Source organism: Eptatretus burgeri, chromosome 10, assembly GCF_056783735.1.
Source record: "Eptatretus burgeri isolate ZD-2024b chromosome 10, Ebu_testis_v1, whole genome shotgun sequence".
NCBI classification, from domain to species: domain Eukaryota; kingdom Metazoa; phylum Chordata; class Myxini; order Myxiniformes; family Myxinidae; genus Eptatretus; species Eptatretus burgeri.
The window spans coordinates 100,171,158-100,183,657 of NC_140970.1; the positions used below are offsets into that span (position 1 = coordinate 100,171,158).

The 12,500-nt window shown below is 44.8% G+C and overlaps 3 protein-coding genes across 4 annotated transcripts in view; 2 read left to right on the forward strand and 1 right to left on the reverse strand.

Moving 5' to 3' along the window:
- The window catches only part of LOC147019276 (inosine-5'-monophosphate dehydrogenase 1-like), a 315,330-nt gene that overhangs the window by 26,638 nt on the left and 276,192 nt on the right, over window positions 1–12,500 (reverse strand). The window lies entirely within an intron of this gene.
- LOC147019277 (proline-rich transmembrane protein 4-like) lies at window positions 1,988–8,064 on the forward strand. The gene is made up of 3 exons (XM_085899638.1): window positions 1,988–2,006; window positions 2,315–2,788; window positions 4,808–8,064. Exons 2-3 carry the CDS (start codon window positions 2,344–2,346, stop codon window positions 6,595–6,597), a joined length of 2,235 nt encoding a protein of 744 aa, XP_085755764.1. The 5' UTR covers window positions 1,988–2,006; window positions 2,315–2,343; the 3' UTR covers window positions 6,598–8,064.
- LOC147019278 (ras association domain-containing protein 1-like) overlaps window positions 11,115–12,500 on the forward strand; it is a 52,471-nt gene continuing 51,085 nt past the window's right edge. Inside the window, exons 1-2 of one of the 2 annotated variants that reach the window (XM_085899640.1) lie at window positions 11,115–11,444; window positions 12,128–12,232. In XM_085899640.1, coding sequence (XP_085755766.1) covers window positions 11,325–11,444; window positions 12,128–12,232 — 225 coding nt within the window. In that variant the 5' untranslated portion in view covers window positions 11,115–11,324. The remainder of the gene's footprint in view (window positions 11,445–12,127; window positions 12,233–12,500) is intronic. The other variant, XM_085899639.1, reaches the window with a different exon arrangement.

The following is a 12,500-nucleotide window of genomic DNA, read 5'->3' on the forward strand; positions in this document are numbered from 1 at the left end:
GGAATGGAATTCGCTCGGCAGAGAATACTGAGGCATTGGCGTAACCTGGAGACCAGTTTGGTGAAGTGGTCTGCCTTCGATGGGCCGGTGATAACGGATTGTGAACCTTGAGATCCCAGGGACTGCACATTGTCGAGGGGTTACCAGAAAGGTACACTGGGTGGGTCGAAAGCTGATCCTTGTGGAGGGATAAAGTCATCATCTTCATCTTCATCTTCATTTTGTGTGCAGCATGTGGCACCCAGTTTGCATCATCACTGAGAGTGTGGCTGTAGTGCTGATGCAGTGCTCCCTGCTGTTTAGGGCAGGATTTTGTAATTTGTTCAGGGTGCCGGAGATAGCTCGCCTACTCTTCGCAAAGGACACCGTGGGATCTCTAACATCCACCAAAGGAATGCCGGCAGGCGAGACGTCCGTTTAACGCCCATCCGAGAGACGGTACCCACATTGACGAATCACCCTGCCTGTGAAACACCAGGATGACAGTTTATATCTGTGTCAGGATTCGAAACCAGGCTAGACAGCTGAGAGGTGAGTGTGCGTACCTCGAGACCATCCTGTCAACCCAGCCGAACTGATGATCAGAGACTAGAACGATGGAGGAAATATCATGGCTGAGGTCTGCAGCGATGATGGATTCCATAATTTTGCGGATGATGAGGAGAAGGTTTACTCCTGGTGTCTAGTTGAGAGGATCAGATTTGGAATCCCCTGTGAATTAAGATGATGTTTGCACATCTCCAACATCCATGGAGCGACCTGGATAGGGGCTGAAGGGCACACAGTTCTTGAGGATAACGGCACCAATGCCACCTGGTCGAGTTGCAGAGGAGTTGTCAAGATCGCCGAGGAACTTCTCAACACAGGTGGCACATACGTGCACGTGCAGCAGCGAGCATTCTGGGATTGGGAGGAAGTTGCCATTTATTACTGAAGTTTCCCAGTCATGGAGAATACAAGTTTCTGGTTTTTATTTCTAATCCAGCTTTAGTTTTAACTGACTCGGTAGTGTAATGGTCAGGGTGTCCACTCCGATCTGGGAGGTCGGCGGTTCCAACCCTGGCCGAGTTGCACCAAGAACTTTTTTTTTTTCAATGGTACGTATTGCTTCCTCGCTTGACGTTCGGCATTGAAAACCACGAGCAAGTTTCCTGTGCCCGCACGAGATTCTAAACGGGGTGGAGGTGGAGGAGGCAAAAATGCAAACGGTGTCTTCTGTCATCGAGCTGGCAAGCTGGGAGCAACAACAATTCACATTTATTGCCACATCTGATGCAATTTAAATGCTCTAACGGCGGCGAGGCGCTCCATTTATAACTGGTTGATTATACAGGTATATAGCTTTTTGATACCTCGGGTCCATAATTACCTTTGCCCACCAAAGGTGGACGGATGTTGTTTTCACACCTGTCTGTGTGCACAATAATCTCAAAAAGTTGTCGACGGATCCGGAAGAAATTTTGTGGACAGATTGGGTGTGTGACAAGGACGAACTGATTCGAATTTGGTGACGATCTGAATCTGGATCTGGATATGAGAATTATATAATTTTTAAAGTGAATCTTCACCATTGAGAAATGAGGCCAAAAACGATTTTCACTATTAGCATGATATCTCAGAAAGTTGTGGATGAGTTGGTGAGATGACAGGAACAAGCAGATTGAATTTTGGTTCGGGTCAGCACATCCAGATCCGGCGTATCTGTGGGATACAAAACGTAAACTGTTCAGGCTGGCGGAGGTACATGCGCTCTTAACGAGTGCCCTTTTGTTTAAAGTTTGTATTGGTGTCAAAGCCAGTGACCAATTGCAAAATAATTTTTGGATTAGAGCACAGACAAACAACCCTATGTTTCCATCCATGGGAGGGGGGAGGGGAATTCCTCAGGAAATACCCTGTTGAGTGCGGTGAGAAATGCAGCGCCATTTTTGTGACATCACCAGTGCACAGAGTACCCTGGGAAAATGTGACATTGCTGGTACCCAGAGTGCTCCTGGAAATTAAAGGTCTGTGCGTGCACACGCTCCACAATGAGTATTAGTTCCTGTAAAAACAAAAAGTTCTAATTTTAACTTGTGGTTGTAATACTGTTACTGGAAGTGAAGCAATTGCTGACACATTCAAAACTATTGGTTGTTGTTTTGAATTTATCTGAGTAAATGTTGAATTCCAGGGGGTAATGGAGCCAGTATGTAACAGGTGTGTCGCCAAATACAAAATGTAGGTGATGTTTGGGATGATACTTGTGTTGCTAACTCGATAATACAAAAGAGCAGTACATGTGAATTGTTTTCGTCCTAATCTTTTTTTGCAGGAGTGAGGTCAAGGCCCGAATGCGAGGTGATGGCAAGGCACCGGCCTGGTGAGCCATCTTGCACTACACTGCTCTGCCTAACAATACCCATAATTCTCCCTTACTGTACTGCACGACCAGCTGAGATAACTGGCAGCCTTGTGAAGATCGAGGCATCAACAGATACAAATGCTCCGAACACAGACACAGAAGAAAGACTCCTTTCGGCATCAGTGACGCCTCTGCCTCGAGGTCGAGCGGATGTTCTGCACCATATTCCAGAAGAAACAACAACAACACTGTCCGTCCAATCCCCGGATTCCCATCTTAAATTCCTTCCAACATTTCCAGCTTCGAGAACGTTACTTGATGGAAGTGTTGAGGTTACTATGAAGAAGCCGTTTTATTTTGAAACATTATCTGCTGCATCAAATATGTCATCTGTAAGCTCTCGTCAAGCAAACACCACCGCTGCTGATCTTTGGAAAATTGAAGGTACGATGCTATCTATTATTTATGTTTTTCCAGTCAAATGTTATTTAATTGCCTTTTTTTTTTTTCAGCCACACGATGCACTTCTCATTGGCACAACCCAATTATGAGAAAGTTCAAAATATGACTGTTTTTGGCCAGAGGTCTTCTCTTTTTCACCCCGCACATGATGAAGCATCAGGCAGGTTTAAGCAATCGGTTCACTCTGTCTGTCTGTCTGTCTGTCTGTCTGTCTGTCTCCACAAACGTCAGTGTATGATCAAGGAACGACGTGATTTCAATTTAATGTTTTATTTTGAAAATGAATCAGAAAACGAAGCTGTATTTCATCAGGACTTCGGTTGTGAATTCATCCCGATCGCACATGCGGAGGGAGGTTCTTCTTGTTGCGGATGCCGGCTTGGCTGCTGGGTCGCCATCATTTTGTTCGGGTGTGACTATGCCGCTGATGCTGTACCCCCCAAACCAGTACAACGGCGCTCATTTCGCCGACCTCAGAAGGATGACAGGCTGAGTCAACCCCACCTGGTGCTAATTCAGTGGAAAAAACGGGGCTCAAACTCGGTACCTTAAGATTTCAAGCCAGCCACACTAACCACTAAACCAACACTAGGCTTGCTGTAGAGAGGTGAGATGATTTGTTTTTCTACTCTGCCTGCCTGCTTGGCAGTTGAACAAAATTGAAAATCATTCCAAACAGGAAACTTACTGTTTATAAGGACGTTATAAAGGACACAAACAACAGGGACGAATAACTAATGTAACGTGTTCAATAAGGTTGTGTAAAAGACACTCCATCAGCAGCGGTACGCTTCCAAATTATGTTTTTCTACAACCTTTTAAAAACCCTCATTTTATTATTTTTTTTATTAAAAACAACGAGGTTGGCGGGGGATATAGAAATGGGTTCCGTACGTCCGTCCGTCCGTCCGTCCGTCCATCACATTTCGTTTCCGGAGCTTAACTACAAATCCCCTCAAGATATATTTATGAAATTTGGTACACATATCAAGCAAGTGGTGAACTGGTGCCTTTTTGTTTTGTTTTCTTTACATGATTGAGGCTCATTGAAAAGCAAAGTACGGAGGATATGAACTGATATGATATTGGGGGCAGGAGGCAATATTTGTACCCGATAAGCGAGGGAATGAACAAACGCAGAAAGGAAAGGAGCAAACACAGCAACTTGCAAGTAAGAGGATTGGGTTAATGGGAGTGAAATAAAAACTGTGGGAGTGACGTGAGATTGTGGCGCACTGTCTGCTCGAGGCTTAAGAGAGAGGCATAGCGTAGAACAACGCGGTTTCATCGATGGGAGGAGCGAGGAAGAAGAGTTTAGTTGTGCAGTCAGCTTGAACTTTGGAAGATTAACCAGGAGGGGGGGGGGGTGTTGGAAGAACGTGTGCATCCTGGAGTTGCTGTGGAGAGTCGGAGGACTGAGAGAGTAAAGGGAGCTAGACTGGAGGAGAGGTGGTTTAAAAATAAATAAATAAATAAAAACAGGCCACCAACCTACTTGCTATAAGAGCAACAGACCTTGTTCTTCGCCCTCATTGCAGTATATGCCAATGGTTTTGAGGGCTTTAGATGCCACAGAATCCAGAATATAGATGTGATGCTGGAGCAACAGCCCATTGGAGAGAGCTGTACTTCATCGAGATACGGACAAAGGCACCGTAGGCTCTGAGTAGCTCTAGTTTTTCAAGGAAAGGCTTAAAGTGATTTAGAATGTCGTCGGTTTTATTACATGGTCGGCCCAGGAGAGGTCATGGCTGATAGTGATGCCAAGATGCTCAGAGACCGAACCCTTTCCAATGGCTGACCAAGGAAATACATAAGGGAGTTTCTTTGAGGATCCTTCTGGAGTGACAGTGTGCTCTGTATAGAACATCTAGATGATGTTTCGTATACTGTACAATGAGCTCGGGTGATGCTCTTGATCAATTTCTCTTGATTATGATCTGATGAAATGATTTTGATCATGATCTTGATCCCAGATGTTTTGTTTGCTCTTTTTCACAGTGACAGCAATTCCCACCTCATCCAATGACTCTCTTGATGGTCTAGCCCCATCAATGCTCCCACGTGTTACCCATTCCAACTTCAGCACAAAACTCAGTTTTCCCACTGTGAATACCTCATTCCAGCCAAGCCTAGGCCTCATTGACTCCACTTCAGTTGCACTCACCTTGCGTTCACTGCACATTTATGTACTGGGATTGCTGTTCCTGACTCTAATTCCTGCGGCACTTGCTGTAATGTGGCGACAGTGGTCCGGTCGAGTAATGACAATCATATCTTGTGGCTTGCTTGTTTGTCTCGGTGTCATGAGAGCTGCAATCTTATTACCCGGAGCTTATAATGATACAGGATCTCTTGGAACATTGGTGGCAATATTCCTCTATGACACTGGGACGGCATGCCTAGGTGCCGCCTTTATAGCCACCATCAACGTGGAATTGCCACCTTCTTTGGTCTGTAATGTCACAAGGGTGGAACAGCTATGGAATCGTACCTCAGCCTGTTTTATGACTGTCATTTTTGCTCTAGCTTTTGCTGCGGACGTGACCATGTCGGTTGTTGGAGCATCCGTGGTCCCAGTTCTATCTGCTGCTCGAATCTCACATTCTATCTGCGTTGCATTCTTCTCAATATTTGTTCTTATGTCAACTTGTCCCGGACCAAGCATCCGAGGTTTCAAATGTGCACTGGACATTCAGAATAAAAGCGCACCGTTGCAAGCGATGTCGTGGCCTTCGGTCGGACGTGTAACAGCTGCTCTGGGGGGCTTCTTCCTGCTTAACTGTGCAGTGGCGCAAGTTGTTGGGATTGCAAATGGTTGCGTAATCCTTTTCGATGCCGGTCCTCAACCGTCGGTTTGGTGGGCTTTTCACTCAATCTCTCGAGTCTTGGAGTTGTTCGGAGCAGCCAGCATCTTAGGCTTTGCTTATCTTGACCTCCCAATTTTTCTCCCATGTCTAAAACCTGTGACATCTTCTAGTAAGCTGCCAAACTATAACTGGGATTCCTCGTCACCAATGCCACCAACTGTCACAACTGCAACAGATATTGTAACTTCCTCACCAACGCAAGGGTGTTGGGAAAAAATGGCAGGAATTCTACGTGGACGTCGGTCTGAGGATGTCTCCAGAGCTGCATGGGCAGCTGATGTGGCTTCTCTCGACATTAACCAGCCACAGGAGGCTTTTCGAAGCTCGAACGACGCGTCACGACTTGGATACGCACCATCCTTGCCAGCTTCACAGGAAGGTTGTCCCAAAACTGTAGCTAATTCGGCATCTTTATCTGAGCTTGATTTCCTGCCACCCTCACCTGTTGACCTCCAGCACAGCATCGAGGAAGCTTTGGTTGCACGAGGTCTACTTCGCGGTCGCTCACTCAGCACAGGTGAACTTACTTTGTCACTTATGGTCACAGCAAATACCTCAGATTCTGTTGACCTCAAGTTGTCTTTGCCTTCTCGTCAATCACAACGCTTTGGCTCACTTCGAAGTTTGGGTCGCAGCCGTTCCACACTGGCGGGTGACGGAGCAAGCGTTTCCAGTCTGAGCTGGTGGAGAGGCTTATCAAGTGGCTCTTTGACTGGACGCAGTTCCTCTCCAGGGTCGAGCCCCGGGAGTCCTGAGAAGTTGGGGGGAAGGCGGCGGTGTTCATTTGGAGCAAAGCGAGCCCTTGGTCGCAGTGAACCGAAGCCTCCTCTGGTTTCAGCTAGTACAACACACAGCGAATTTGCACAACTTTGCCGTCGGATCGACCAGCTCAGCGTGGGAAGTGACACAATCGATCTATAAGTCACAGCAAACTTTCCCTTCGGAGCCATGTATATATGAAGTATGAATAAATGTTGGAATTTCCGAACCCCTTCCCTACTTCCCCCACCTCCCCACACCTTCATGCACATTGCACAGGATGCATTTGGGAAAACACAGCCAATGTGACCCCCGTGCTCACCTTGACCTGTGTCATTTCGTAATTCAGGCAATGTAAAATAAATACATAAAATTCTTCTTTGTTATTATATAATCTTAGCTGCAGTGTTGTTTACATTTGTGTTAATGCCCAATATAATCTTTCATGAAGGCCTTTGGGCTGGTGCAACATCTAAATCGCGAGGAGATTTAAAATTGCGAACGGTTATCATTTCATGTTTAGTCTGTGTCGTTTCATCCTGGAGAACGGGTGGGATGTAAAATAAATCTGCAATGATGCTCAGCTTCCTGACGATGTGGCATCAGATAACAAAATGCCTTCCTGGTGGTAATCCACGAGCAGGATGTTGCCACGTGAGTGAGCCATCTTTTGAAGGCGAGATCGAGCCCGACTGTCTTTCTTTCTAAGAAGAATATTTTTGGCGCTCCTGAAAACTATTCCCTGCCACATCGAATGCCGGCTTCACCAGTTTGGCTACTCTGTTTAAAATGTAATAATTCCCTCCATCTACATTTCCGGTGGGGGATGAGTGGTGCCGCTCAATTTTCTTCGGCCTTCTTTAATTCGATGGATAACGGGGCGGCGTACGAGGCCAAAACCAAACGTGCCGCAGTTGCTCTCTGTGTCAATAGCAAAATCCGTTCTCTTTTCCATGCTTATTTCACATTCATAGTGAGTATGATCACTTCACAGGTGTGATTGTGGCTTTGTCTCTGCTCCGAAGTGCTGTCTCCGTACATCGTTTAATGGTCAGGATCAGTGTAGTTCAAAACTTTTAGTGTGTTTGTGTTTCTTGCATACATTATTGCATCTCCGTCACTCTTTTTCTATCCTCCTGATGCCGAAATAAATGTTGAGGTATTGTCTCTACAAATGAATTAATTGATGATGTCACTGGTATGGTTATCTTGAGATTTTACTTGATATCTGCAGACACAATGGGATAAGGCCAAGGTTGATAAATATAATATATACATTGAAAGCTTTCCTTTTTGCGTTGTCTCAAAAGATGTGCATTTCTTTATTCAAGATTAAAAATGAAAATATAAAGTTCATTCTGCAATTGCTGTTTCTCATTTATTTTGTTTCAAGTGTTCATGACTTCAAAGTTTTGTAGGAAGGGCAGTGTTGAGGGTATCCGCTCCTGCGTATGGTGACGTGCGGTCACAAGGTGGAACGAAGAAGAGATGTTGTGTGGTCGATCGACTGAATTTCGTTTTGGAGTTCAACTTGCTAGTTTTGATGATTTCTTGTGCAATGTCTTTATTTAATTTTTTTTCTTTTTTAATAGTGCTCGAGTGTAATAAAAACACGGCAATACTTTCAAATGTGCATTTCTTAATTCCAGAAACACGCTTTTCCATTAGGGCGTTACAATTTTCTGAGCAAATCTTCAACAAAAACCTATATTATGATAATATGGAGAAAGAAAAGAAATTAATAAAATGTACAATTTTTTTTTTTTAAGTTTAGTTTGATTACAAAGATTGATAGCCTTTGCAACTTGAGCTGCTTTCTAGTTTTGGCTGGAACGGACTCTTTCATTATATATATATATATATATATATATATATATATATATATATATATATATATATATATATATATATATATATATATATATATATATATATATATATATATATATATATATATATAGATATATATATATATTGGACTCGGCTGTATTGTAATGACAAAATGTGTAATCGTAACCTGCCAAATGATGACTGGAATCCACCACTTTTTTAAAAAATTGCTTACATCACAACAACTAGCAGGGTACCCACCCGACGAGCGATCTTGGTCAAAGCGTGCACCACGTTCGTCTGACAAATCCCTTTATTTATTTGGGGTTATTTAATCTTTATTTATTACAAATCCCCAGACCGCTGGTTCGATTGCTCTCGAAAATAAATGAAATGACTCCGATTACACACACGAAGCAAAAACGTGTACTGCTTATGTGCATACATAATACATCGTGGGTATGCAGCTCAGATAATTCCTATTGCATCCCTTCCCACCCAAAAGAAGAAAATGCCAAGATGAATGAACGAAACGTGCACAAGCACAACTTTGGGGTGCCCTCATTAATCCCTGAAAGTTTCAGCTTCCTTGGGCAACTTCTCTTGGAGTAGTAGATGAAACGTACATGCAAACAACATACTTTCCTTGTGTTCATTGAGATTGTGAGTCGTTCAAACCTCGATGTTTTCATGCAGATGACGATGATCAGTAGCTTTTCAATCGTATTTTCACAAACGCAGCACTTTATAACACGATAGTGTTGCATGGAGGGAGACAACCTGCAACTACGTGACCGCACTTGAGCGGTTACCAACTGTGCTGAAGTCGAGCTTAAAGGATAGCCAAGTTACTTATTTATTTGTTTTTATGTTAATTCACGAACTGGCGGTGACGTCGTTCTGTGCTTCGGCGCACTCTGGCACCACATTGGTTATTAATCAGGATTAGGAAAGAACCCGTATGTGCAGGTGGGTTTAATTCTCCCCCACTTCTATGTCTATGACATCTTTTATGACGTAATACCGGGTGGCACTATACGTTACACATTTACAGAGAGAATTGGGGTCGTTTCCCCACTATGAACCTCGGGGGCTGATATTCCAGAAATATGTTTTTTTTTTTTGGGCAAGTCCATCTTGACAATGTTTGTGATGCTCAGCATTTCTGCTAATGTTAAATGTTTGGAATACAACATGTTGGGTGTAGGTGTTCACTCCATAAAATCTTCCCTCGCACACCCTGAGTACAACCGCCAGTTTTCAATTCGCTTTGTCCAACAAACGATGTGATGTATGATAATTCCCCAAACCCAACTCTGTGGCATGACTGGTAGTGTCCACTCCGAGTTTGGGAGGTCAGTCATCAGTGGTTCAAACCCCAGCCGAGTCGTACCAAAGACTTAAACAATGGTTTCTGCTGCTTCCTTGCTTGACCCTCAGCATTTGAAATGCTAGAGCAGAGAAAAACAATGCTGGAAAGCCAATGGCAAACCACCCATTATAACTACTACGACTACTACTGATCTGCATGCCCAGCTAAAGGTCGAAGCGACCACCTTTGGTGGGTTATTTTTACAGTTTCCTTGGGACAGGGGGGACGTGAGATGAGGGAAGCAATTTGGATTTTTGGTCTTGGTGCCGGTGATTGCTCAGCTACTCTTCGTGAAGGACCCAGTATAATCCTTGCCAAGAAACTGCTTTGGCAGCACCAATGTTCTGTAAAGAGTATGGTACATATCAAATCAAATCAAATCAAATTGTCCCTCCCAGAGAATGGGAGCTGAGACAAAACATTGTGGGAGGGGAGATGAGGGATGTTATGTTTTCACCTGTTTGTCTGTGAGCAGTATATCTCAAAAAGTGATGGATGGATTTGGATGAAATTTGGTGAACAGGTTGGGTGTGTGACGAGGACAAATTGATTAGATTTTGGTGAAAATCCAGATGGAGTATTATTTAATTTTTAAAGTAATTCTTCACCATTGAGAGAAGTCTGGTGTTGGCTAAATGGTTAATGTGGCTGGCTTAAAATCTTAAGGTCTCGAGTTCAAGGTGCGTTGACACCAGGTGAAATAACACCAGGTGGGTTGACTCGGCCTGTCATCCTTCTGTGGTCGGTAACAGGGGCACTGCATCAGCGGCACAGCTGGTCATCCAGAAAATTATGTAACCAGCAGCTACAGGCTGCGTACGAAACAACAACAACAACGACCATTCAGATACAGGGCCAAAATCGATGTTTCGCCCAATATCTCATAAGCTTGGTGGATGAGTTGGTTCGGTGATGAGAAGAAGCCGATTCGACTTTCAGGTCTGAATCCAGAACCGGCCTTTCGGTGGGATACAAAACGTAACCTGTTCAACCTGGCGGAGGTATGCGCTTTACCGAGTACCGTTCTAGTTACATATGCTTATGCTGAGTGTGTCCGATTAAATTAACTAGTATAATCTATTCCTAATTAACCCTGAAGCCACAGCCATAAGAACAGTTCGAGTACTTTAACCCTCCAGGGATTCCAGAAGAACCCAAACGTCGACACAGGAAAAGGGTGGTTAAATGAGGTGCACACAGTCCCTTAAGAAATAACTAATTTATTACACAACACATGGGTTATGTAATCTTACACACAGAACAGTCATGCACACAAACTCTGGGTAGAGAGAGATGAAAAAGGCATGAGGAGTGGAATCCAGGGTGTTGACAGGATTCAAACTCGCAACCAGGGGGCAAGGCAAACCAAGGACTAAACAGGACGTGGGCAGAATTGGCCATCCATGGTTGTGGGAGTGGAGGAGGGTGCAGAGGGAGTGGCAAATGCTGGAGATCAGGTCAGTGCTGGAAGGAGGAGGAGAAACTGGGACAGAAGGGGAGGAGCTTAGAGAAGTAAGGTGAGGGTGCACAATGGAGAACCACCAGTAGATCAGACACCAAGTTGGCGAGGATGGATGAGCGTGTATAAGACCGATTAGTGGTGTACCTGGAAAGAATTGTAATCGGGCTCCGACTTGGTGTCTGGAATAACAAATATTGCGTACGTAATAAATATATTGGAGAGAAAATGAGTCGCGGCCGTGGAAGCGATGATCTCGAGCAGTTCTTCACGGCGAAGACCAACTTCTTCGCACGTGCTAAGGTCATGCACTTCACCCAGACGAAGGAGACCAAGAAGAAAGACAAGGTAAGCTTGAATTGTCGTTTTGATGATGCGATCTCGATGTCTGGAAACCTCTTTTGGCTGCTCGAGATCAGCACCTCGTTCGGTCTGCACACCTTGTTGGCCAGGTGTCGATGGGCGCAGGTGCCGTTGATGACGTCAATGAATATTGTGATTTGAAACGGATGTGCTTGCTCGCTTGTAACGATCCGTTGTTTTGAGATTTGTGACAACATGGAAACCGACCACTGTGACGTTTCTCAAATGGACCCATTGTGACGAGATGCGGTGGGATTGGTAAAGGAGTGAAGATTGGAAAGGTGTGCACGGGTCGGCATGCGCGCTACCCCGAGAGGCGACCTTGGGGTGTCCAAAACGCCCTGGAAGGCTGAACGTGGGATGAGCGGAGAAGACGTGACCGAGTGATGGGAGGAAACGCGGTTCGTGTCGTGAAAATTCCCACCAACCGCAGAACTTATCAGCAACGAACAGGCACTCTCTCTTTGCAGCACAAGTTCCTCCTTATTTTGCTCCGGATTTGCCAAAACCTCCGGAAGATACAAGATATGCTTTTTGGACGCTATTTAGTCTCGAGAAGTGAAATATGTAAAGTGTAGGCTCATATAAAACCGTTTATATTCTCCATCGAGATGGAGAGACGCGTGAGAGTAAATGTTTTGCTCACTTATGGGCGTGTCCCATTTCAGGAGGCGGAGCGAGCGGTGCGATTTGAAGGCGGGGCTTCCGACGAGCTCAGAAACCAGGTGGCCACCTACAACAAGCAGGCAGACAACGGATCAATCATCACCTTGGTGAGAATTGCATCATCCACGACGTTCGGGTTGTGCCCTGGGAATACGTTAACGGTTTGAAACATTCATTTAAATAAAAGGCTGAAACAATTTGCTGTTTGCGAAATTATAGCACATTGATGGGCAGGCAGGCAGCCCAGCTCATTCGGAGTGTGCTCACCGGTTCAGCCCCCTTTGGTGGCATTCCACTAAAACGGCCGTTTAATGTCCCCCCTTTGCTGTCAATGATGTGTGTACATAGTCTCAGACAGGATGTTGCACAAATCGG